Below are 26437 nucleotides of genomic sequence, written 5' to 3' on the forward strand. Positions count from 1 at the left end.
CTACAAGAAATTTAGAGAAGATTTAATGTCAAAACTCCTCAAACTTCTTAATGAAATTGAAAGGGAAGCAGTTCTCCTTAATTCATTCCTGGAGGTGAGTATCACCCTGTTACTAAAACCAGAGAATGACCCAACCAAAAAAGAGAACTACAGGACAATCTTTCTAATGAACGTAGATGCAAAAATTCTCAATAAGTACTAGCAATCAGAAGGCAGCAAACCATCAAAAAGATTATACACCATGACCAAGTTGGATTCATCCCAGAATGCAAGGATGGTTTAACATACACAAATTAATAAGCATGATACACTATATCAACAGAGCCAAAGACACAAATCACATGATCACCTCAACAGATGGAGAAAATCTTTTGAAAAGTCCAACACTCATTCATGATAATAACCCTACTGAAAATCATAATAGATGGTCTTTACCTCAATCTGATAAAAGACATCTATGATAAACCAACAGCCAACATCATACCAAATGGACAAAAATTGAAAGCTTTCACTCTAAAATCAGGAACAAGACAAGGAAGTCTACTATTACCACTCCTATTCAATAAAGGTATGGAAACATTAGAGAAATTAGACCAGAGAAAGAAATAAAAGGAATAAGCACAGGAAAGGAAGTAAATTATTATTATTATTATTTTATTATATTATTATTATTATTCATAGGTGACATGATACTCCACATAGAAGACCCCAAAATTCCACCAAAAGTCTTCTAGAATTAAAATTAAATTCAGTAGGACACAAAGTCAGCACTTAAAAATCAATAACATTCCTGTACACAAACTCACTGACAACTAAGGAATCCATACCCTTCACAATGTTACCCCCCCAAAATGAAACATACAGGAATCAATCTAACAAAGGAAGTAAAACATCTATATACTGAAAATTACAGTATTGTACAAAAGGACACTAAAGAGGATAATAGAACTGTTATACATATTTAATGCAATTCTGATCAAAATACCATTAGCATGCCTCATAGATCTAAAGAAAACATCCCTAAAATTCATTTGGAAACAGAAGAGACTTAGAATAGCAAAGGCAATTCTGGGAAACAAGGCAAGGCAGGAGGCATCACAATTTCTGACTTGAAACTATATGACAAAGCTACTGTGATAAAATCAGCATGACACTGGCAAACAAGGAGACCCGAGGAACAGATTAGAAGATGCAAAAACAAGTACAAACACACTTAGTCACTTTATCTCTGACAAAGGGGCCAAACATGTTCACTGGAAGAAAGATAACATCTTTAATAAGTGGTGCTGGAATAACTGGCTTTCCACATGCCGAAGATTAAAACTAGACCCATTCTATCACTTTGCATTAAACAAAAGTCAAAATAGATCAAAGATCTAAATGTTAAAAGCAGAAACACTAAATCAACTGGAATAGAAAATAGGTGTAAATCTTGGAAACATAAGTATAGGCACAGAGTTCATGAACAAAAACCAAACTTTACAGAAAGTACTCCGAAGAATCAACAACTGGGATCTCATCCTATTAAAAGTTTTTGAACTTCAGAAGTTCAAAACAGTGAAAAGACAACCCATAGAGTAGGAAAAAAATTTGAGCTAACTGTCCTTTAGAGAAAATACTCCCATCCAGAACACAGAAAGGGTTGAAAATAGATCAGACCTCCCAAAATTATTTATTTATTTACTTATTTATTTATTTTTTGTCTTTTTCATTTTTATCGGTACCGGGGATCGAACTCACGACCGCCTGCTTGCAAGGCAGGTGCTTATGCCACTGAGCTAAATCCCCAGCCCCCCCCCCTTTTTTTGTCTTAGACCTCCCAAATTTTAAGACCCAATCCAAATATGGGCATCTGAGACGAATATACATTTCTCAGATGAAGAAATAAAAATGGCAAATAAATACATGACCATCACTTGTCATTTGAGAAATGAAAATTAAAAGAACACTGAGATTTCATCTCATTCCAAAAAGAATGAGTATCATCACTAAATCAAGCAATAGGCAGGGCCGGGGTCGGGGGAAGGGGCCCCTCTCCACTGTTGGTGGGGGTGTAGACTGGTGCAACCACTGTGGTAATCAGCGTGGAGATTCCTCAGAAAACTAGAATTAATAATAGTCCCATTTGACCCAAAAATTCCCCTTCTGGGTATTTTTCCAGAAGAATTAAATATATTATTCCACAGTGATACCTGTGTAGCCAACTTATAGCAGCACAATTTGTAATAGCTAAATCTTGGAAACAACCTAAAGAACCATCAACCAAGGACTGGATAAAGGAGATGCGGTATTTTTATACAACAGAGTACTAGTCACCCAGAAAGGAGGGTGAACTGAAGCCCTTCATGGGTAAATGGGTGCAACTTGATACCGCACTCATAGGCGAAATAAATCAGACTCACGTATGTAAACATCGTATTGTCTTCTCCGGTGTAGGAGACTAAACGAGTAAACAAGATTCAAAATCCACAATAAAGGGAAAGAAACTGCTCAACAGGAAAGAACAACTGGGGTGGGGGAAAGGAGAAAAGATGGGAGGGAAAGAAAACATATACACACACGTGAAAAACGGCTAAGATAGGTGTTCTATTAATTTCTTTTAGTTCGTCAGAGAGGACTGTTTGTGCTTATACTCTTTGATCAATTTTGCACTCTTACATTTTGTAATCTGAGCAACTACTTAGAAGATAGCAACATACAACATACTAACCATTGTTAACTTCCTATTACATCGTTATGTAATTCTGTACCTTTTTAAATAGCTTTCTTCTCTTTAAAATGAAAATAAAGAAACTGGGGGCCCTCTGAGGCCAATTATGATGAGAACCCAAACCACGAAGTTTCTGTTGTTATTTAGTAGTTTTACTATGAGAACCAAAACCACAAAGTTTCCGTTGTTATTTAGTGGTTTTTCTTTCTTCCAACTTCTTTTTTCTCGGATGGAGGAACTGCGATGCTGACGTGACGGGGAAACAGTGAAGGGAGGGACAGAGAGCGTTCAGGGAGCAGAAGGAAAATGAAAGTTTATTCCCGCACGCTGACAGAAGCGCCCAAGTCTTGGCAGGTGGGCAGAGACAGCTAAGACAGCACTGGCTTCAGCTCGGTCCCGCCTAGAGTCCTGGTCGGTGGACAGGCTGGTGCTGTCTGAGGAGGCAGCCTGGCCAGCGGGGCAAGGGATGACTGGGCTGTAGAGAATTGGAGAAAGATAGGCATTTTGAGGTCCAAGGTGGTATCCTCTGGTGACAAGAAAGTCACTCGGCCACGTTGGGTCACCCAGGGGCAGAGGGACAGTGCAAAGTGTGGGTAAGGGGCTCCTGAGGGCCAGGGCACACTCTGCGGTGCCTTCACACCATGGGGCTGGCACACCGTGGGGCTGCCCTCTGCCCCAGCTGACTGCACCAGGTGGCCCAGCCACTTGGACACTGGAGATGTGAAGCAGAGACAGGAAAGCTGTGTCAGTGGCTTCGGTAAAGTGGGAAGGGCAGAGCCCGTGAAGCAGGGGGCAGAAAGCTGGCATCCAGGAGGACTGCAGCGGGACCTCAGGCGGGCGGCTAAACCTAGTCTTCATTTGGATGGAGTTTCTTGAGCACTGGTTTTGTATGTGTACAAATATTTAAAATTATAGTCATATAAATGTACATAATTGCAATATATACATTTACTTGCAAGATAAATCATATGTAGAGGAGACTATAATACAGCTGGACAAAAGTTGACAGAATAATTTTAAAACAAATGTTTATATAACAGTCAGCAAGGTCAGGAAGTAGAATGCTATAAGCTGGGTGTGGAGGTGCAGGCCTGTAATTCTAGCAATCAGGAGGCTGAGGCAGGAGGATCACTATGAGTTCGAGGCCACGGTGGGCTACATAGTGAGTTCAAAGTCAACCTGAATCACATAGTGAGAAACTGCCTAAAAAACAATAAAGAATGCTGCTAGTATCCCAGAAATCCCCTTCCTGTTCACACCCTGTCACCCCACCAGAGATACCCGTTACTCTAACATTGGTGATATTCATTTCTGTAACCTTACACATGATTTTATTACAGTACTCTTCACTATACATAATATGCACCCACCTTACGTGTACAACTCAGTGAGTTTTAAGAAGACACATACCTGTGTGTACAATACCACCATCAAGACATAGGATACTTTTAATTACCCCAGGAGGTGTCTTTCTGCTTCTTTGTAGACAATTGCCCTCTCCAGGCAACCACTGATTTGATTTTTACCACCTATATGTTAATTGTGACTGTTTGAGGGCTTTGTCTTTTTTTTTTTTTTTTGTCTTTTTCCTTTTTATCGGTACCAGGGATCGAACTCACGACTGCCTGCTTGCAAGGCAGGCGCTTATGGAGGGCTTTGTCTTGATGTGCATCCCTGAATATTATAGCTTAGTTTGGGCTGTCTTGGGACTTTGTATAGTGGAATCCTACTGTATGCATTGTCATGTGGATTTGGTTCTCAGCGTTGTCCTTGAGATTCAGCGTGTCACAGCTGTGACCTGTCTGTTTCATTGCCGAATATGAAGAACAGATGCTGGTACCTGGATATACCACAGAGTGTGCACCCTGTCATTGCTAAGCATCTGAAGTAGTCACATTGTGCTCTATGCGCAGGGCTGCATTCTGTGCTGTAGGAAGAGAATCTGTAGGAAAATTAGTCATTTGCCTGTTCATTCTCAGAGCCAAATGCTCTCTCTCCTTTTCTCTCTCTTCCTTCCTCTCCCTCCCTCCCCACTTCTTTCTCTCTTTCTCCCTCTCACTTGTCACTCATCTGTCTTCATATCTACTACAATACTATAAAAATTGCATAGCTTATTATTAAATAATTAGGATCGTTAAAATTTTCCAGTAATGTGTGCACTTTTTCTTAGACTAGGTAAAGGCGGAATCATTGAACCAAAAAGAAAGAACATTTTTAGAGTTCATGAAACTCACTCCTACGTAGCCTGCCTGTATTGAATTACCTTAAAAAATCACAGCTCATTTGGCAAAGCTGATAATTTTGTTGTGCTGATACACCTAAGGGTTTGATCATCTGTGAGGTTAAACTTTTTTCCTTCCACGTACCAGCCCTTTGTAGGTCTTGTTTGTTTGTTTGTTTGTTTTTAAGGTCTTGTTTTGAGAATTGTGGTTTCACTGTTTGCCAGTTTTCTTTTCAGGGTTTTACTAGTTTTCATTTTGATTTGAGTGAGCTCTTTACGTTTTTAACTGTCTTCTTTTTGTACTGAGGACTGAATCTAGGTCTTCACCCTGAGTCATGTCTCCGGCCCCTCCTTTAATTTTTTGTGTTTTGGAAAGGATCTTGCTAAGTTACCAAGTTGCCCATCTGGCTCGCTATCATACCCATCTTGTTGAGGGCATTTTGTTTTAGTTTTTCCAATTTCATTGTTTGTAATTTTTTCTATACTCAGATGATTTTAATTTTATGTAACTGTCTCTGTCCTTGATCTTCAAGTGCCGTGAACACCACTGTGATATCCTAGGGTCTGCCAGTGCCAAGGACAGATGTGCCAGTAGACCTGCCTCTCACCCTCTGAGGCACCCTGGTGATTCTACTTCCGAGAAACCCAGGCACATCTTGGCCAGTCTCTGCCACCATTCATGCCCCCACCACACTCCTGGATGACTGCAGAGTCTCTGGATTCATCTGCCTGCTTTCCTTTCCGCATGGAATCTGCTCTCTGCCCATTGAGTGACTATTTTCCTCTATAAACCAGAGCACACACTGCTGGGAAAGTTTCAATGCTTGCCTTGCGCTAGTTTAATTCAGACCCCTTCCTGAGCCTCCTGAGGGCCCTCTCCTCTGGGCTGACCCACCTGCAGGCTCTCTGGCTTCCTCCCTGTTTCCAGAACTCACCAAATGCTTTGCCATCCCGGGATGGTACCTGGTGCTGCTCCTCTGCACGGAGTGTTTTCCCCTTAACTCATGGAGGCCCACCCGACTGTCCCTCTCCTCCTTAGCCTCCAGCCTTCAGCTCATCTGGGACAGCCCCAACCTCTTTTCTGCAAACATGCAGCTCCGGGGGGACAAGTTCCTCTAGCTTTTGTTCTTGAAAATGGTGCACTTTTCCCCTTCTTGGCAGAAATGTTCTCTAGGTTTCTATAAATTGGTCAGGGCAGGAATATCTTTTTATAAAAATGTATCTCTCAGCTACCCTCTTTCTTTTTGAATTTCTCCCCTTTTCAATGCTCTATGACTTTTCTGATTATATCAGGGGTAAACTAGAGATAATAAAAAGCGGTCTTTTACCTTGCTGATTTCTCTTTTCTACCAAGAAGAGCATTTCTGGGGCTTGGGACAGTTTGGGGGACAGCAGGAATACAAGATCCCTAAGCACGGGAAGTGACATTTGGGGTTGGGGTCCTCTGCTGGTGAAGGCAGAGAAGGGGGTTGCTGGGTGGGAGGTGATAAAAGAGGCTGAGCTTTGGTCATGTTGACTTTGGGGGGCCATTAAATCCAGGGGGAGTGTGCTGAGGGTACAGGGTCAGTAGGCATCTGGGGCTGGGGATGGAGACAGCAGACAGGGACTCTCAGAGGTGCCTGAGGGAGTGGGGAGGGCTGCTTTTTAGAGGAACAGGAGAAATCTACATCCAGAGGAAACTATTTTCTTGGGTCTCACATTTCTGGGCAGCATTCTTATGGGAAGCTCTTCAATGGATCATGAATCCAGGGGACCAAGATGCCTTGACACCCCATGAACCCACCAATGGGATTGTACCTTCCTGTGTCCTGTGGTTGCAGTGGCCTTTTGTGAACCCCAGCTTTTGGCAGGTCTAGCATGGACCTGAGGCATTGGCTGCTGTCCCCCGGTGACTGTTTGGATACCAACCCCTTCCCTCCTCAAGCCAAAAGTCATCTTGACTACTCCCTTTGCCTTTTGGTGTCAGATCCTGCCTATGTCATAGTTTTCGGTTCCTTTTACTGTTTTAGAATGTGGGTGCTTCCTGAACTTGCCCTCAGTTATGTAATAAATTTAGGGGCTTCCATGTTATAGAGAATTCCTCTCTGCAGTCAGAGTCTTTATTGACTCAACCTACTATAACATACAGATCTTAGATTTTCTTATTGGCACCTCTTGGGGCTAAGCATTGCTACTTTGCTCCATTTTACAGATGAAGAGGCTGAAGGTAAGAGTGATTTAGCAACACGCTCAAGAGCACATTGTTAGTAAATGATGGAAATGGGATTTGAGTGGCTGTGACTCTGGAATCTATGCTTCCAACTACGACCTTGATTCTGCATGAGAATCGTAGAGTAAGAATCATAGTCACAGAATATAACTGGAAGGAGCTTCCTCACAGGCAGTTAGAAAGTGAGGTCTGGATCCCAAGAGGGTGCTGGGATGCAGGGGTGGTGGAAGAGGACTGAGGTTATCTAACTTGCGAACATCCAGTGCACACTCTATCAGCAACTGAATGGTGAGGGCCGGGGAGTGTTCCTCACATCTGTTGGACCGGAGGTGTTTGTGACCCCAAGGAGCCAGCCACAGAGAAGGGGTAGCTAGCTACTCACATCAAGGAAAATGGCCCTAGCCAGGAAGAGGGATGAGAGGAGAAGCAAGGGCCAAAAGGTCTCCTTTGTTGATGCATTGTGATTGGCTCCCACAGATGTTCAGAGTGATTCAAGCATTATAGCTGAGAGAAAGTGTGATAGGTTTCTCTCTTTGCCCTCACTCCCTGAAGTGTCTCTTGACACTTCTCCTTTTGTTAAATTAGGAAGCAGATAAGAGATAAAAAGGGAAGTGGATGAGAGAAGCACAAAGGAAATTTGAAGAAATAGTAGCTGGATACCCTGAGCTCCGATACACATATGTGGATTGTACTGGGACCTGGGTTTGCTAGGGACAGCAGCCAGCAAGACGGGACCATGTGGCTGTGCTCAGCTCTGCTCTTTCTCTGCCTCCCAGGTGAGTAAGGCTGCAGCTCTGTGAACCTGGCATTGCCGGATCAGTGGGTATTCTTTGCGCAAGCCAGAGGGGAGCTGTAAGCAGAGGTGGGGAGGAAACACCCATCGATTTGCACATTCTCTCTGTATTCAAGCACTCAGCCATAGAGCCTACAAATGGTTACTAAGTGCCATTTGGGGGTGGGGACTGTTTTGGGTGCTATAATTAAGCATAAGTTCTGCACTTGAGGAATTTAAGGATAAAGAAGGCAAGCTAGGATACAGATTCATTGATGTGGTGATAAGGATGTGTGACAAGGACACTGCTCTGGAGGGTGGGGGATTCACTGGGCCTTCGGGAAGAATGAGTGGAAAAAGAATGGTTTACATAACTGTGGAGATGTTAAAGGTGACAGAAGGCCCAGGAGCTAGCGACAGCTCTGTCAAAGTCTAAAGGGTTTGGAAAGGTTTGTGAGAGAATTTGAGAAGAGCCTGGATCACCACCCACACATCCACGTTAAATCCTTCTGGGATGAGGAGCATGGGAGTGAGTGAACAAAATAATCCCTGAAATGCTGGACTTTCATTCTTTACAAAAAACGTTTACAATTCTTTACAAAAGATGTTTGAAGCTGTATGTGGTGGTGCACATCTATAATCTCTGTGCTCAGGACGCTGAGGCAGGAGGCTCACAGGCAGCCGGAGCTGTGTAGTGAGTTCAAGGCCACTACACAGCAGAACTACAGAGCGAGACCCTGTCTTACTCCTCCTTCCAAACAGAAAAGAAAAAGATGTTTGAAATGGAAAAAACGCAGGAAAACATGTGTTTCTGTGTGGCATAGGTTTAGAGCAGAACATCTTCATGTTTGCAGGTGAGTCTTATAGTCAGGGTCTCCCATACAACATAAGAACACGCCCAAAGAATGACCAGATTCTTCAGATTGGTGGGCCGAAAAGAACGATTTCAAGGAAGACCCTTGTGTAACACTGACTAAAGGGAGTTTTCTTATTAATGAAATGCGTGGTTTAGAGAACCCTAAGGTCTTGTGAGGTCTCATAGTCTAGATCTTTGGAGTCAGAAACCTGACAATTTAAAGAGAGGCATCCTGTTACTGGAGAGTCACAGACAGTCTTCACTGATGACGATGACGACGATGGTCAATTTAGAACTTACCGTGGACGGGCTGGGGATTTAGCTCAGCGGCATAAGCGCCTGTCTTGCAAGCAGGCAGTCGTGAGTTCGATCCCTGGTCCCAATAAAAAGGAAAAAGACAAAAAAAAAAAAAAAAAAAAAAAAAAGAACCTACCGTGGACATCTTGTGAATAATCATAATTAGCTAAGTAGGTGACTAAGATGACCGGAGCCACCTGAAACCAGTTTACAAGAGCCCATTATGGGTATGTCTTCCCTTTCTCTGCGTTCAGTGGCAACATAAAGTCAGTCCGAAATCATTAGAAGTCAATGTAAAGTACAGCACAGAAATCATCAAATGAATGAAGACTCCACCCTCCCTTACCAATACCTGATTTACTAGAAAATCAGAGCTTATTTAAATCTGGTTGCTTACTCCAAAGTTACCTAAATCTCAATTAAATGCAAAGATGGGAACCTCTGTCCCCCTATTCATGGGGAGCTGGCTGATCTCCCCACCCCGAAGTTCACACTTTATCCTGAGGGCATTTGTCTCAGACAGTTCCTCATTTTAGGGGCCTGGATTAAAACTCCAGAGTCACTTATAAAGATTTAAATTTCAATTCTCTTTTTAAATTCCAACTCCTGGCTTCTCCCTATCTTATGTGCCTGGATTAAAATTTTGGCGCCATGGTAGAGATTTCAATTTCAGTTCTTGTTTTTCATTCGCGAATCCTCTTTTCCTGCTCCTCTCCTTCCAGGCTGAGGTTTGAACCGAGGGCCTCTTATGAGCTAAGTCAGTGCTCGACCACAAAACCACACCTACCATCCCTCTCCCTTCCTTCCTAGGCTTCCCTTTCCTACCATACCCATAGCAGCAGCGTTTGGAAAAATAAAACTGTTTTGTAAGGAGGAGACCATGGGAGTTGTATCATCAGTCTGAGAATGGAGAAGGAGAGAGGGTTAGGAAAAAAGAAGAGATAATTTCAGAGCAAGGAAGAAAAGGGTAGAGAGGAAGGAAGTGGGTTCCAATATAAAGTGAGCAAACACAGAACTCCTCTTCATTATGTATTTTACAGCCTGCACTTGCAAATTGATGACAGAATTTTATACACTTTTTACAGTTTTATTTTTGACTACTGTATCATAATTGCATATTTATTGGACATAATGGGATATTTTGATAAATGTATACATTGGGTAATTCTGAAATCAGTCCTATAATTTGCGACAACTTGGGTCAACCTAGACCTCTACCACTAACTCCCTATAAATGACCTCAAATCCGGCTCCATGAAATGAGGAATTCTTCCTTAAGTGAAGTGAGCCGAGCACAGAATGACAAATACAGCAGGATTTCACTGAGTTGGAATCTAAAAGGAAGTCGATGGTATAATTTAATCTCCTGAGCAACTTGGCGACCACATTTGACAGAGATGACAGCATTGTCTGCATTTTGCAGATGAGATGGTAAGGAAAGCAGCTTTAGACAAAGCAACTGCGTGGAACTAAAAAACACACCCAGCTCTGTACTTAGCATTGAGTTTTTCCCATTGGCTGTGGGAAGGTCTAGAATACACGCCCACAAAATCACTTGGGGTGCTTCCTGCTGGTCTCTCTGCTGCATCATTTGGTATTTCCAGTCAGAACTGATTGCTCCCCTATATTCATTAGCTCCCACTAACTTCAAGCAACCAGCAAGCACTCATAAAAAAAATTGCACGTATGCATTTTACATAATCCCACCAGCAATCCTCAGGAATGCACCATAACTCATTAAGATCAGCTAACCTTGCATCCAAATAACTCTTTGGTAGGACCGAAGAAAGTGTTCTTAGAATCAGTAGAACTTTTTTTTCTTTCCTGCAGGTGCCCAAGATCAGCTCACTCATGGTTGTGGTAACCTTCATCATAGTACATGCAAGACTGTTTTTTACTTTAATTTTATGTAATTTAATAAGCAGCTATGAACTCACTAGCCAAACTAGAATTATAAGGTGACCAACAATTTAGATCTGCTTGCTTCTTCCTAGCCTAATCTCATTTCCTCTTTCAAATCCCAGTAATTTGGTATCATTATCATTTGATAACACTTTGTATGAATATTTTTTTTCTTTTTTTTAAATTTTATTTAAGGAGAAAAGAAAAAAAAAGCAGAGAAAGGGTACAAGTTATACAGATTTGCAGAAAAAAAATGAACAGTAGGAAATCACTAGTTAAAGGACTACATATTGTCATCTTAAAAATAATTGTTCACGTCACAAAATTAAAGCTTGTAAAGTGGACATTCCATCAATGATACTGCAAACAGTTCTGTTCAATGATCCAATAAAACTCTGTGATATCATTCTCTATCTTATACACTTAAATATACATGCAGTTATATAGTTTAGAGCACTTTCTTTTCCTCTCTTTTGTACAATGACTATTACACATTTTGGGTTTCATTGCTCCCACGGTTCTTATTACTTTTTTGGAAGAGAGTAAAACTAAATGTGACATAACAGAACAGAATCGGTCAAGTCAAAAGGGTGGACATAATAGATAATGTGAAAACATAATACAAGGTGATCAACAATGGTTACCATAATGCCTCCCGCTATCTCTAATAGAATTGCTTATATCGTTAATTATAATACAATTGAACAAAACAGTAAAGAATAAAACCGACAAAACCAAAACATTGGAGACATTGTAGGTCTTCAAAAGTAGATAAAAGTCAATGAGAATGGGCGTTATACTGAATCTCATTATCTTCACAGCTGATGCCTAAATTTTCAAACCTGATACTATCCAGCAAAACAGAATAGGGGAACATCAGTTAAAAACCAGATGGTGAGAGTAATACAGGGCTTTAAATCGAGGTAATGGAAAGTCAAAGTGGGTTACTATAATATATCCTGCTATTTTTTTCCTTTAATTAAAAGGATAAAAATAAAAAAGTAAATAATGGAGTGGAGATTGAGATAAAAGAGGGCATAACAACGAAACAACACAGATCAAAACATAACCATTTAAGCAGAATAGTGTTTCACCACCAGATAATCCTGACCTAAAAGTAGTTACCATATTGTCTCTTTCCTTGAAATCCTTGAGTACAACTTCGTATACTGTAGCATTAAGTATATCAAAACAATGTAAAACCATTTAAGAGAATGACAGCATTACAGAGTATTTAGAATCGACTAACAGAAAATGAACAATGGTTTCTGTATAATCTCCTTGTCTTTAAAAGGTTTTTGCTTATACTATCGTACATAATAAAATCCAATAAGATACAACGTATTTAGACCATTGGAGACAGATGGACAAAAGCTAGATGAGACTTCAAAACAAGATGATACTAAATCAGTATTACCTATTAAGATGTCATTTTCTCCAAAATAGCTGTTCCTATCATCCAATCTTCTCTGCCTCATTTCTGTTGAGCTCTTATTCTGTCAGTAGCTGTCAGTTTGTCTTCTTCATTTTGTTCTCTGCTCCATTTGTTGTGGCCTCCACTATTTCTGGATTCTTTGTATTTTTCTTTTTTTAGAATATCCTGCAATACTCTCTGTAGAGTTGAATTGGTGGTTGCAAATTCCCCCAGTTCCTCTTTATCCTGGAAGCACCTTGTTTTTCCATCAGTTTCCAGGGACAGTTGTGCAGGATATCTCAATCTTGGCTGGAGATTATTATCTTTCAAAGCTTGAATTATTTCCCCCCACGCTCTTCGTGATTTGATGGTTTGTGCAGAGAAATCTGCTGTAATTCTGTTGAGTGTTCCCTTGTAAGTGGTCTGTTTCTTGTCTCTGACAGCTTTTAATATTCTGTTCTTGTATTGAATTTCTGGAATTTTTATTATTATATGCCTGGGTGTTTCTCTGTTAGGGTTGTAGGTAGCTGGGGTCCTGTATGCCTCATACATCTGAGTATCTTTACCTTTTGCTAAATTAGGAAAATTCTCCTGGATTATTTCTGTGAGTAGCTTTTGTAGTTCATTTGTTTGTGTCCCTACTTCTTCTTTTATGTTCTTAATTCTTAAGTTATGGATCCTCTTATCATCTTCTTGTCTTTGTATTATTGCTGTTTGTTTCTTTGTTATTTTTAAGAAGTTTTTCATTTCATTCTCCCATATTACAATTCTGCCCTCCAGTTCAGATAGTCTGTCCTTAGTTTCTTTCAAGCTGTTATGCCAGTCTTCGATAGACTTCTTAGTTTCTTGGTAGTCCCTTTGAACCTGCTTCACATATTCTATGCTTTCCCTGTTTTCTCCATCAAACAATTCTCCCCTTTTTTTCTGTTCTTCCTTCCACCATCTGTTTTTTCCTGGGTGGTGCTTAGCATTTCTCTAACTATTCTGTATACTTCTAGCTTCAGGTCGTTGATAACTTCATTCCTGAATTGGTCTATGAGGCTCTCTATATGGCGCTTTATGTCTATTGGTGCGGTGTCCGCTATTGCCTGTTTCTCAGAATTGGGGGCCGAGGAGCCTTTCTTGTTGCTGCCTCTTCCCATATTCTCTGTTCCTTATATATGCAAGCTTATATGAGAGGCCCAGCTTCTCTCCCTGTCAGCCACAGGGCCAGTTAGGTGTTCCCACTCACCACTGCGCACCAGGCAGCCTACGTGGGGCCCGCCCCTCCAGGCCACCGTCAGGCTCTGGGATCTGGGTTGGGCCAGCCTACGGGGTCCGCCGGCAGCGTCACACAGGCCAGGCACTTTTCACCAATCCCGCCCGAGAGGGGCTCCCGCAGGACTGCTCGGGCCCAGAAAGTCCGCTGGAGTCAAACTGTGGTGGAGTGTCAGTTTCTCTCACTCACCTCGCCACAAGTCAGTACATGCCTCCCTGCCCGTCCTGTTTTCGACTCCGTTCGCAGACTCCCGTTCTCAGAGTTTCCGTGCGTCTCTCTCCTTGCCGAGCCGAGGTAGAGGCAGCCAGCCACTGCGCGGCGGGAAACCCAAATCACGGCTTCCAATGGCTCAGGGTCCAGCCTCCGCAGCGAGGCTTTTCTGTTCCTGTTTTAGCACCAGGACTGCATTCCAAGTTGGTTTCTCTCAGCCGAGTTCGTTCCTGAGTCAGCAGAGCATAACTCCACCTGCTTATGTCTCTTTAGTCCGCACCATACCTGGCTTCTGAGCCTAGTTTTTCAGAGAGCCTCTGGTAGTTGCTGTTATCTCTCCGCCATGTTCTCCCGGAACACTTTGTATGAATATTGTCCCTTCATATCTGTGCACTGAATAGAAAATTGGGCCAAGAAACTTTAAGCCAGATTCTAATTCTCATTGTCCTCAATTTAATGGGCTACCTCCACTTTTTTCTGCAAGCCTGCTTATTGAGACACTTGTCTCTGTGCGTGGTTTTATTTTACATTCACTTCGGAGATGGTCTTGTAAACGGAGCTTTAGCAAGATGCTCTTAACCACACTCCATGTCCTGCTCCTCAAATTTAACTCGTTACCAGTGGCTTCCATGTTTTAAGGAGATAAATTCAAGCTGGTGCCATTTCAGTGAGAGAAGTCTGCCTAACAGACAAGCTGTCATGCAGGCAGAGGCCCTTTGATCGCTAGGGTGACTTTTTAACTTGATTAGGCTCGGAGTTCCATGGAGCTCTTTTAGATTTTTCCAAATGAGATTCTTCCCCTGCAGATAGACTGATATTTATTTAAAATGGCTAGAAAAGTTGTTCCTTGAATAAAAGTTTGTGACTCAGAAGGACCTCAAAGTACAGATGTTTACTCAGCAGACATGTGAGGAGGGTGTGCTGCTCAGCCCTGAGGAGGAGAGAGAGAGAGGAGAGGAGAAAAGAGAAGAGGGGAGAATGGAGGAGGGAGAAGAGACAAGAGGGAGAGGGAGCCCTGTACTTCTTGCTCAGGCTCGGATCCAGATTTGTCGATGTCGCTCCTGGCTGGCAGGAAGGACACACGACAAAGTCTGGCAGTGGACAACCTTTTCTTTTATTTTCCTTCTCCGTACAGCCTGCCCTGGGATCGCTCCCAGCCGAAGCCTCCTTTGGTCCGCTCCCCGCGGCTCCTTCTGGGCTTCTACTTCCGGGCTTCTTCTTCCCCCCCAGGGGTGGCACCAGTATATATACGGATACAGTGTCCAATCATGTTAAAGTAAGCAAGGCAAGCTGATTGGCTAACATCATCAGTTGCCAGGCAGACTATATTGTTGAGCGGGTTGCTTACGCGGTAAGCAGGAAACTAACGTGCTCGATGGGAGGGGTAATCTACCTCAGGCTTTACTCTTTACTACAGGCCTCACATCCGCCAAGTGAGGCGACCGGGCTCGGGGCTGCGGCTCCCAACATCTCCCCCTTTTTTATTTTTTTTTATAAATGTGCGCATCGTAGCCCTTCCTGGACTGGGTGCAGAGGCTTATGCCCTATGCGTAGGCCCACCGTAGGTCCTTGGCTTAGACCCTGGTCGGCCGTCCCATGGTCTGCCAAGGCCCTGAGGCCCTCGTCCTTTTTCTAGGGCCAGGCACAAACTGGACGGAACCTGGATGCACACAAGCTTGCACTCATTTCCTCTCCGTAAAGAAATCCCCTCGGAGAGAAATTTAGACCTGGGCAGCATCTAACAGTCCAGCGGCTTACGTGCAGGATGGGGTAGGGCCTGGCTTAGGTTGAGTCGCACCGGGGGAGTACGCTCTTACCCGTCATTGACTCTCCTACCCAGCTATGTCATAATTTTTTAGAGGAGGAGTGTGGGAAGCTCACCACCCCTAGACTCGGTCGTAGGCTAGGCGAGCGAGCCATGCATATGCCTGAGGATCTTCTTGTCCATTTCGGGCTACCGCTATTTCTATTCATCTTGTTGGTTGGTCTGTGATGGATCTCCGGTAGGGCAGGTCTGATCTTCAGTCGAGGGCTTTGTCGCCCGTGTCAGTCTCTCCGGTACCCACAGTGGTTCTCGTCCCGATTCCTGTGGGAAAACACAAACCGCGCCTCCGTTCCAGCTGACCACTGGATCCGGGCCCATCCATTGTCCTGTCAGGACATCTTTCCACTTCACCCACCCTTTATGGTTGGGGGAAGGGTTGCAGTGCTCCACGGCTGGGGAGCAATTATCATTATTTAAATTTAAAAAATTGTGTGTGAATAGTGCCATGGATAATCGTGCCTTTGGGGCCAGGCCTTGGCCTACTCCCCCTTTTTGTTTTTGTAAAATTTCTTTGAGGCTTCTATGAGCCCTCTCAATGATTCCTTGACCTTGGGGATTGTATGGGATACCATGTTTTAATTGAACCTCCATCATTTTGCAGAACTCATTGAAGGCTTTGCCTATATAGGCTGGTCCATTATCAGTTTTTAATATTTTTGGTTTGCCCCATGCGGCCCAAGCCGCCAGGCAATGATTGATCACATTAGACACTTTTTCACCTGTTTCTGCTGTTGCGAATATGACGTGAGAACAGGTGTCTGTGGAAACATGAACATATTTAAGAGTCCCAAACTCCTGTATATGTGTGATGTCCATCTGCCAAACATCACCAGGGATCAAACCTCGAGGGTTTACTCCCATCGGTATGGCAGGTTTGTATGTGGCACAGGAGTCACATAGTCGCACGATATCTCGTGCATCTGCTCTGGAAACATGGAAATGGTTTGCTAGTGTCCTGGCATTGACATGAAACTTATCATGGAAGGCACGGGCTCGCTCGATTGGTGTTAGTAAGGTAAAAATCCATAACGGGCGAGTGGCAGTATCAGCAGCCGCATTCCCCTGTGCCATGGGCCCCGGCAGGGATGTATGTGCTCTTATGTGGGTGGTGAAGACCTTATGGTGTCTGTTCTGAAGCAATGTCTGGATAGACAGGAACAGCCCAGCCACTGTGGAAGTGGATCTAATTAAACCGGCAGTCTCAAGCACTTGCATAGCATTGACCACATACCTAGAATCGGAGACAATATTAATGGCTTCTGAGAACCGTTCAAGAATCATTTTAACGATCTGCAGTTCCACCACCTGAGGCTGATCAGGTTCAAATTGTATGGTAACCGGGGGCTTGCCTAGGATCACATAGGCGCCTATCCCCGTCTTAGAGCCATCTGTGTATATTGTAGTTGCTGGGACTAATGGCTCAGAGGCAGTAACCTTTGGAAAAATTATAGGGTGCTGAGTGACAAATGACAAGATAGGGTCTTTAGGGTATTGATTGTTTATATCCCCATGGAAAACACATCTCAGAATGGCCCATGTATCTATGCAGGCAGCCAGGGTCTTGATCTGGCTGGCGGTATAGGGTACTCGGATGGCTTGTGGTCCTGAGCCAAAATGTTGGACAGCTCTATCATGCGCTTCAAGGGCCAATGAAGCGACTGCCTCCGGGTAATGCTCTATGACTTTTGCAGGTGAGACCTTAGGGTGTATCCACAGTAATGGTCCTTTCTGCCAAATCACCGCTGTGGGCTGTAGACTAGTCTGTAGCAAACAGACATCCAAGGGTCGCCCTGGTTCAATTCTGTGTAAGGTAGCCCCACCTAAGGCTTTTTCCACTCTCTGTAAGGCAGCTCTTGCCTCAGGAGTGAGCCTCCTGTGGGAGGCTATATCTGGGTCTCCCTTTAGAAGGTCGAACAGGGGTTTGAGATCTGAATTTGGTATATGTAAATATGGCCTAATCCAATTAATGTCTCCCAATAGCTTTTGCATGTCATTTAGGGTCCTAACGCCATCCGTCCTAATGGTGACCTTCTGTGGAGAGACTAGCATAGGGGAGATTTTCGCGCCTAAGTAGGTCACCATTTCTCCTCCCTGAATCTTGTCGGGGGCAACATGCAGATTAGCTTGTCTCAGGGCCTCGACCAACTGGCCGAGCATATTATTTAGCATGTCTGGGTCCCTGCCGCTGAGCAAAAGGTCGTCCATGTAATGCACACATCTTATCTTGGGAAAGGATTTCCGTAGGGGGGCCAGTAGGGAATCAAGGTAAATCTGACACATAGTGGGACTGTTGGCCATACCTTGGGGCAGCGTTATCCACTCGTATCTGAGATCAGGGCTTTCTTGGTTAATGGTGGGTAAAGTAAAGGCGAACCTATGAGTGTCCTCTGGATGCAGGGGGATTGAGAAGAAACAGTCTCTAAGATCTATAACATAAACTGGCCAGGATTGAGGGATGGCTGAGAGAGCTGGCAGCCCCCTCTGGACCGCCCCCAGGGACTGCATCTGCGCGTTGACCGCCCTTAGATCATGGAGCAGCCTCCATTTGCCAGACTTTTTCTTAATTATAAAAATGGGGGTGTTCCATGGGGAGGTTGACGGCTTAATGTGTCCTAATCTAAGTTGTGTACTGACTATTTCTGACAAGGCTAATAGCTTCTCCTTAGGCAGGGGCCACTGAGGTACCCAAACCGGATCATTTGACCTCCAGGTGATTTTGATCGAAGTGGGTAGGAGAGCTTCTTCAGCGGCCCCTAAGAAAAACCCAGCCCTTGCCTACCTTTTTTGTTCTCTACTGGTATTGGGGATGTCCGACCCTGTAGGGCATTGCCCAAGCCTTTGCCGGGGGTATATCCCTGGTTCCTGAGTATATCCTTAGCCTGGGGGGAGCAGTTTGACGTAAGTGTGACATCCATCTGAGTGAGGATGTCCCTTCCCCATAGAGACACTGGCAACTGCAACACAAATGGTTGGAAATGGCCCTGATGACCCTCCTCATCGCACCAGAACAGGGTTGAAGCACTAACCTGAGGAGCTGACACCGTCCCCAGGCCCTGCAGCGTGTTATCTGCAGTGTTGGTGGGCCAGTTGGAGGGCCAATCCTTTCTAGAGATAATGGAACGGTCAGCTCCTGTGTCTAGGAGCCCTGTTATATTCTTGCCATTGACCTTAAGTGAGAGCATGGGCCTTTTATCAAGTATTATATGGAGTCCCTCGAAGACTTCCCCTGAGGAACCGAAACCTTGACTTTCTCTAATTTTCTGCTTTGAGGGGAATCTCTTGTGGAGACTGGGGAGCAGCAAGAGCTGCGCTATCTTGTCTCCTTTATTGATTACCATAGTACCCACAAGAGATTGAACCATAATTTTAATGTGTCCTGTGTAGTCTGAGTCTATGACCCCCGGGACTACTATGAGACCCCGAAGGGCCGTGGAGGATCTCCCGATCACCAGACCCACGGAATTTTCGGGTAACGGTCCCTTAAAGGTGGTTTCAACCACTCGAACACCCATATCAGGCACTAATATAAGTCTGGAGGCGACACTGAGGTCCACACCTGCTGACCCAGGGGTGGCCCTTGTTGAAGGCTGCCATCCTGAGCTGTCCTGTCTCTGGGGCGGGGGCCCGCCTGTGAAGGGGGCCCCCTCTGGCCGTTTTTTGGCCCTCTAGCATCTCGTCCACAAATACAGTTGCCCTGAGCATCAAAGACCGACCTACACTCCTCAGCTTTGTGTGATCCCCTCTTGCATCGCCCACAAACATATGGTTCTTCATTCCTAGGGCGAGGCCTAGCATCTGTATTGTTTGGGCAATGACATTTAATGTGTCCTGGCTCCCCGCAGGCAAAACACCCTTTAGCCTTACATTCCCCTTCTAACCCGCGAGGTCCCCTCTGCTGTACAGCCGCGGCCAGGAGAGCAGCCACTCCCGAGTTGGAGAGCGGCCCCCCTATCTCTCTACATATCCTAATCCAGGCGTTGAGGTCCTTGTTCTTATGAGGAGCTATCGCTGCCTTGCACTCCTTTGTACATTGCTCAAAAATCAGCTGCCTTACCAGCGGTCGAGCCACTCCCGGATCAGAAAATATCTTATCGGCAGCATCTTGCATTCGGGCCACAAAGTCAACAAATGGCTCTGTGGTACCCTGAATTATTTTTGAAAGACACAAGGAGGCTGTTCCGGCACCACTTACCTGCTTCCAGGCGCGGAGCCCTATGGCGTTGATTTGTTCATAGACAGCGCCGGGAAACTGAGTCTGATCATCAGCGTGCCGACCTTCTCCCATAAGCATTTCCTTGTTCCACCCCCGGTTTCCCCGACTGGCGTTTCTCTCAGCCTGCTCTGCAGAGAACTCTGCGTACCAGGCTCGCCAATCCAGGTAACTACCCGAGGGCAGACACGCCTTTGCCAGCTGAATCCAGTCCGCGGGGGTGAGGGGCCCAGAAGACAGGTTCTCCAGCATGGCAATGGTGTAAGGCGCAGTCGGCCCAAAGATTGTAACTGCATTTTTAAGTTCTCTAATCTGCTTTATCTCAAAAGGCTCCCATGCATTACGTCCCTGGCCCATAGCTACTTGTACAGGAAATATCCCGTAGGGGCCACTATCTATCCCAGGTGGTGGATGTACCTCATGAGACAAACGTCCCCCCTGCCAAAGCCGCCTGTAAAAATACCGACCCGCCGGCGGCGGAGCATAAGACGGCGGCCATGATTGGGCGGAAAATGGGGGCCCGTGCATCACTTCCTGTTCTGGCGAAGGGGAAGGGAGCTCCCGGGCGGCCGCCTCGCGGTTAGGGATCGCCTCCGGGAACAGCCCCCAAGGTGGGGCGGAAGGCTTCGCCTCCCTCTCGCGCTGGGGAGCGCTCAGGAGCTCTCTACTCCTCCGCAGACCAAGTTGAGCGGAGCGCAATTCACGGCGCAACGCTGGGAAAGAACCCTGCGACTCCTTATCGAGCGACTTAGGCTCCTGACAGCTGGTCTCTTTGGCCTCCTTGCCATTCAACTTTCCCTCGTCCTCGGAGTCAGACGACTCCGAGGCTAGAGCCCCGTCCTTCTCCTTAGCATCTTTGTTCCCCTTGACGGGCCCCTCTCGGGAGCTCCCCGACTGGGCCTGCTCAAATACCCTGCGTACTTTTGTAAGCTCTTGAGAGCTTTCTCCACAACCACCCTTGCTCTTAGTGTTGCTACCTAGCATGTTTCCCATCTTTTAATATGTTACTCACCGCGTGAGGCCCAAGGAATCCGCCACTTACGCGTGAGCCTGAGGGGAGTCTAAAAGCCCTGTAGGTGCGCGCCACCCAGAGCCCAGGCTTATCCCCAACTCACCTGTCTCGCAGCTCTGTACTGGAGCGTTGTCCGCTGTCACGTCTCGGGGGTGATCAGTCCCCGTGCGGGCCTCCAAATGTCGATGTCGCTCCTGGCCGGCAGGAAGGACACACGACAAAGTCTGGCAGTGGACAACCTTTTCTTTTATTTTCCTTCTCCGTACAGCCTGCCCTGGGATCGCTCCCAGCCGAAGCCTCCTTTGGTCCGCTCCCCGCGGCTCCTTCTGGGCTTCTACTTCCGGGCTTCTTCTTCCCCCCCAGGGGTGGCACCAGTATATATACGGATACAGTGTCCAATCATGTTAAAGTAAGCAAGGCAAGCTGATTGGCTAACATCATCAGTTGCCAGGCAGACTATATTGTTGAGCGGGTTGCTTACGCGGTAAGCAGGAAACTAACGTGCTCGATGGGAGGGGTAATCTACCTCAGGCTTTACTCTTTACTACAGGCCTCACGTCCGCCAAGTGAGGCGACCGGGCTCGGGGCTGCGGCTCCCAACACAGATTGTAAACTGGGAGATGGAGGGTAGATTACAGAGCAGGAAACTTCCTCCCAGGAGCAAAAGCGCAGGTCAGCTTTTCTGTATACTGACGTTTTATAGAATTAAAGACTGTCCAAGCTGGAGGGAGTTTGGAAGATTCTCTTTATTCTGACTGCCATCTGCTGCTAGAATCTTCTTGGTATGAGAGGCAGAAATCCTGCATGCCCTGGGCTCTGAAGGGGGTGGCTCTGAGCCTGGACAGGTTCCTAAGGATGCTGGCAACATTGCCTTCTGGAGCTGCACAAGCAGGCTGGGTTTCGCTCCTCAAGCTCTTGCCTGGATCATGTGTTTTGTGCCCTGATCAAGTCCCACCATAAGGAAGTGCAATTCTGAGCTCTGCCCAGACCTGCTTGGGGGCACTGCAGGGGAGCTGTGCCCCAGACCTGGGTTGGGGGCAGGTGCGAGGGGGTTGTGAGGCCCAGTTTTCCAACCTTGGGGGGTGAGGAGCAGTGGAGAGACAAGCTTTTGGGAAGAATGCAAGTGTGGAACAAGGATTTGGAAGCAAGAAGTGCAGCATCCACAATGAAGATTCTCGTAAATTAGGGCAGCAAGAGAGATGATCATTTCTCAAGCTCAGAGACGTGGGGCCAGCAGCCACTTGGTGGTCATCAGGAGACTCCATGCAGGGCCCAGGTTGTAGCTAACTGGCACTGCAAGTTTAGGACAGGTCAGGATGGTGCTTTAAAAGACCTAGCAGCAGTGACGCTTTTCTCAGCCATGTTTGTTGGAGGTGAAGCAGGTGCCATGGTGACTCCTCACATGTGGGAACAAAGGCACAGACAACAAGCCAGTCAAGGTGTATGGCACAGAAATGAGCTGGGGACAGAGTGGGAGGAAAGGCATCCATGATGGAAAGAAGGGAGGAGGATGAGCAAATGCTGAGAACCTGGATCTCCTCCATACTGGAACACACACAGACCTACACAGAATTAGTTCAAGACTGCAAGCATTGTAACGGTCTGCAAATGTTCACAGCTCTTCCACTAATTCTGCTAGATTTCTGCTGATTTTCCAGGGTCACTGCTAACTCACATCAGTGTGGATGCAAAGCATAGCCCTTTTACAGTTGTTCCACAGATGTGCAAAGGCATGTGCGCATATACAGGCATTCCATTGTGCATGCATGCACACACTCAAATTCTAACCAAGATCTCAGCATTTCTGAGCACTTGCTCAAGCTGTGGGGCTTTGCTGAGATTTTGAAATTTCACAGACTTTCACAGTCCATGTCTGCCCACAGGATTTCCACTGGAGCTTCAGGCAGGAAGCAGGACGTGGGTCCATCTGCATGGGTCCATCTGGGCTTCCTTTTGTGTTTTCCAGGTTGTTTGGCTCTGACGGGGCCTGGCTACGTGAAGGGCATTGAGGGGACCACTCTGCATGTGCACTGTCGGTATGATGTGGGGTACAAAGGGTATAAGAAATACTGGTGCCGGGGAGAGCACGACATAGGATGTAAAAATATTGTGGGGACCAAAGGAGGAGAAACAGTAGAGCGGAATGGCCATGTGTCCATCAGAGACCATGCAGATGACCTCACCATGACAGTGACCATGGAGGATCTCCAAGAACATGATGCTGGAACTTACTGGTGCAAAATTCAGACAATGTGGATCTGGGACGAATTGTCCCGTGATGTGGCGGAGATGGTGAAGGTGAATGTTATCCTAGGTAAGAACTCCCACGGCTCCAGCAGCAGAACTTGTGGGTCACGACTGGCCACAGGGACGAGGGAGGTTCTGTAGAGAAACATGCCTCTGGTCTTGTCTTCAGTCTTAGGGGTGTTAGGAGGAGGCCAGGGAGTGGGCAGGAAGAGAGGGGTCTGATCCCTCAGCCTGTGTAGGCTGGAGTTGTGGATGTAGGTTCCACCAATAGCCTGACACCTGCTGTTCTTGAGGGAAGCCAAGGAACAACTTGTCAACCTCGACAGTGCTGGGTTGAAGTAGCCTGAATCGTCCTCCTGGGTGTGCAGTACCCCTCTCATGATCTCTGGCAGGATCTCAGCTGTGGGCTGAATTATCTTCCTCCACCATCCCTCTCTGGGTCTCCTTGTCAGGTGGGAGACCCATGAGAAAACTTCACCGTTTCCCAGGCAGTGTCAGAGTGAGATGGAGAGAAAGCTCTGGAGCTTACTATCGGTGACTCATGGCCAGTTATGCTAAGGGATCCTGTGGTCCCTGAGGAGCTCTGCTGAGGAGGTGGCCTGAGTCTGGCTTCAGACGTTCATCCCTGAGAGGCTGATTCCATGCAGTATCAGATCAAATAGATGCTTAGCACACTAGGGCAGAGCAGCAGGCTGATATGTAACCTTGTGCCAACAGCAACAACTCCCGTGGTGTCCACGCTGCTACCCACGACTCACACTTTCAGGCAGAACGTCAGCATCGAGGTGTCCACCCTCTACACACGGTGAGGGTCCAGGGCTTGGAGACTGAGGGAGGGAATCTGAAGCCTGTGATCCCCTAGGTAAGGATGGGTGTGGTTCTTCCAGACACAATATGTCTGGAACACCCTGCTGTTGGCTGTTTTTTTTTTCCTTTTTTCCTTTTCTCCAACTCTGGTCTCAACATTTTCTAAGGCGGCACATGGTGCTGAGTAAGGGTGGCTGTGGGGACCCAGGCTGGTGGCTGGAGGCTGCGTGCCATGAATGCACAGCCCTTCATCCCATCCCCAATGCTCTCCTCTCCTCTCCATCCAATCCTGGACTCAAGGTCCTGGGCCTAGTCCCTTTCAAAAGTCTTTGCTCGCTGGGGATCTTGCTGTAGGAGCTGTTTGTGAGGTTCTGGGGGTCGGGATAGGCTCTTGACTGAAGTTTGGATCTATCCTCATTCCTCATTAAAACACACCCAGAAAGGGCTGTGAGGCTTCTGATGGAACCTGAGGGGAAGGAAATGAACCGACAAGGACTTCAGAGTGGTTTCAAGAAGTCAGTGGCTGGAAAAGACAGAGTGGATGGCTCTGGTGCATATTCCTAAAAGCGAGGGCCATTGAGAACCCTTGTGTTTCCGCCCCATCTCCTCTCTGTTCCCATGGCCACTGTTGTCAGAGGAAAGAAGAGTGACAGGGCCACAGAAAGGGGCTGTTCTGGGTCCTTTCCCAGTTTGACTCTGCTATTCGGGCTGTAGAGCCAGGGATGAGGGAGAGGTCTTGGACCCTCTCTTTGAGGAGAAAACTCATTTTCTGACCCTATGTATTCCACAGGTCTCCGCTCACTGGTCTCCACTTGCTGCTCCTGGTCTTCCTGAAGCTGCCCGTGTTTCTGAGCATACTCTGTGCTGTCTTCTGGGTGAACAGGTCTCAGAAGGCAGCCGGGAAGAGAGGGAGCCAGCCTGTCCAGGAGCCCTGCGGTGCACTGCCCGAGGAGTGCCCTGTGCCTGGGTTAGCCCTTCAGACTGGACCTGAGGAATATTTGGTGCTGGAGAGTCTGACAAGGAAACAGCAGTGGCTGGGTTCTGGAGGGGCTTCTTGCTCCTGTGCCTCAAAAGAGGGTCCTGGGCCCTAGAAGACTCTCCTTTGGTGTCCTTGGCGTGAAAAAGGGAATAAAACTCGCTGGCCCAGGCTTGGGAGTCCTTTCTCCTCCCTGGGCTCCATGACTCTCTGCCCTTATGCCCTCTCTTCTCAGGAAAAAAGACCTCTGAAAAATAAAAAGTAATCATATGCTCACCAGCCCGGGCCATTGCTCTCTCCTAAACATAAGAGCCTCTGAAGTCAGTATCTTCTGGGAGCAGTACTCAGCTCCTTCCCTGTGTCAGACTAAGGTGTTGGGAGCCCGGAGGGAACCTTGGAAGTTTGACCCTTCTCAAACTTTTATTTTGCAGCAATTAAGAGCTTAGTGTTGTGAATACAGTACGCAGGGCCCTTTGAGTGTATTCTCCAGCTTCCCCCAGGGTGACGTGCCATGTAACATGTGCGATTTTAAACTAGGGAGTGGGCATTGATACCATCCTATAACTAGACTGTAGACTATCAGGGTTGAATTTTAAATGTCCTCTAAAAGCTCGAATGCTGAAGGCTTGGTTCAGAGATGGGCACTCTGGGAGGTGACTGGATCATGAAGGGTCTGACTCAGCAGCTGAGTCCATTTATGGCTTCCTGGCTTCAGGGGTTTGGGGAGAGCGGCTGGTTAGGAAAGTGAACTCACTTGCTGCTTCTCCCTTGCCATGAGATGAGTGGCTTCCCTTGGTCTCAGGTCAAAAGCACCCTGGCCAAGTGACCATGGACTGAAACTTCTGAAAAGCGAGCCAGAGTAAACCCTCCCTCTTTCAACTTCTTTCTCCCAGGCATTTTGTCACAGTAAATGGAAGATTTAACTAACACACAGATTTCTTTCAGTTTTTGTACATCTTCACTTCTGTGTGTACGTTTGTGCAGAGCTCTGTGCAATTCCAGTAGAAATCAGAGCTGTGCATTCGGCACAAGGATCTCCCCTTCTGCCGTTGGACTCTGCACCTCTCTCACCCACTTCCTGTCTCCTGGAAACCAGTCCTACTCTGTTCTCCATGTCCAGTTTTGCCATTTTGAGATATTATGAAAACGGCAGCCTGCGGTATATACAATATTTTGAGATTGGCTCTTTTCACTAAGCCTTTGAGATCCACACAGTAAGGGGTTGCATTTACTAACATTAATTCCTCTTTACTGCTGAGTAACGTTCCATTGTTTGAATGTACAATATTTTTTAAACTATTTGCCTGTTGAAGAGTATTTCAATTTTTCCCTCAGCTCATATCATTATGAATAAAATCATTATGAACATTCATGCATAGACTTTTTGGGGGCACACGAACATTTTTATTTTCCTGGGATTTATGCCAGTACAATTGCTGGGTCATATACTGTATGTGTTTAGTTTCATCAGAAGCTGCCAAACTATTTCTGTGGTGGCTGTGGTCTTTTAT

The 26437-nt window shown here is 46.1% G+C and overlaps 1 protein-coding gene across 2 annotated transcripts; it reads left to right on the plus strand.

Moving 5' to 3' along the window:
* The first annotated feature begins 6997 nt into the window (after positions 1 to 6997).
* Positions 6998 to 25205, plus strand: Cd300e (CD300e molecule). 2 transcript variants are annotated; one of them, XM_013147046.3, is made up of 6 exons: positions 6998 to 7137; positions 7726 to 7916; positions 22863 to 22932; positions 23059 to 23210; positions 23861 to 23948; positions 24741 to 25205. In XM_013147046.3, exons 2-6 carry the CDS (start codon positions 7820 to 7822, stop codon positions 25039 to 25041), a joined length of 708 nt encoding a protein of 235 aa, XP_013002500.1. In that variant the 5' UTR covers positions 6998 to 7137; positions 7726 to 7819; the 3' UTR covers positions 25042 to 25205. The 2 variants fall into 2 exon arrangements, with proteins under 2 accessions (XP_013002500.1, XP_003464904.3); XM_003464856.5 differs by having other exon boundaries at positions 7001 to 7137; positions 22863 to 23210.
* The last annotated feature ends 1232 nt before the right edge of the window (positions 25206 to 26437 follow it).

This window comes from Cavia porcellus, unplaced genomic scaffold (assembly GCF_034190915.1).
Source record: "Cavia porcellus strain 051 isolate PalLab524CR breed Dunkin Hartley unplaced genomic scaffold, mCavPor4.1 scaffold_32, whole genome shotgun sequence".
NCBI lineage: Eukaryota > Metazoa > Chordata > Mammalia > Rodentia > Caviidae > Cavia > Cavia porcellus.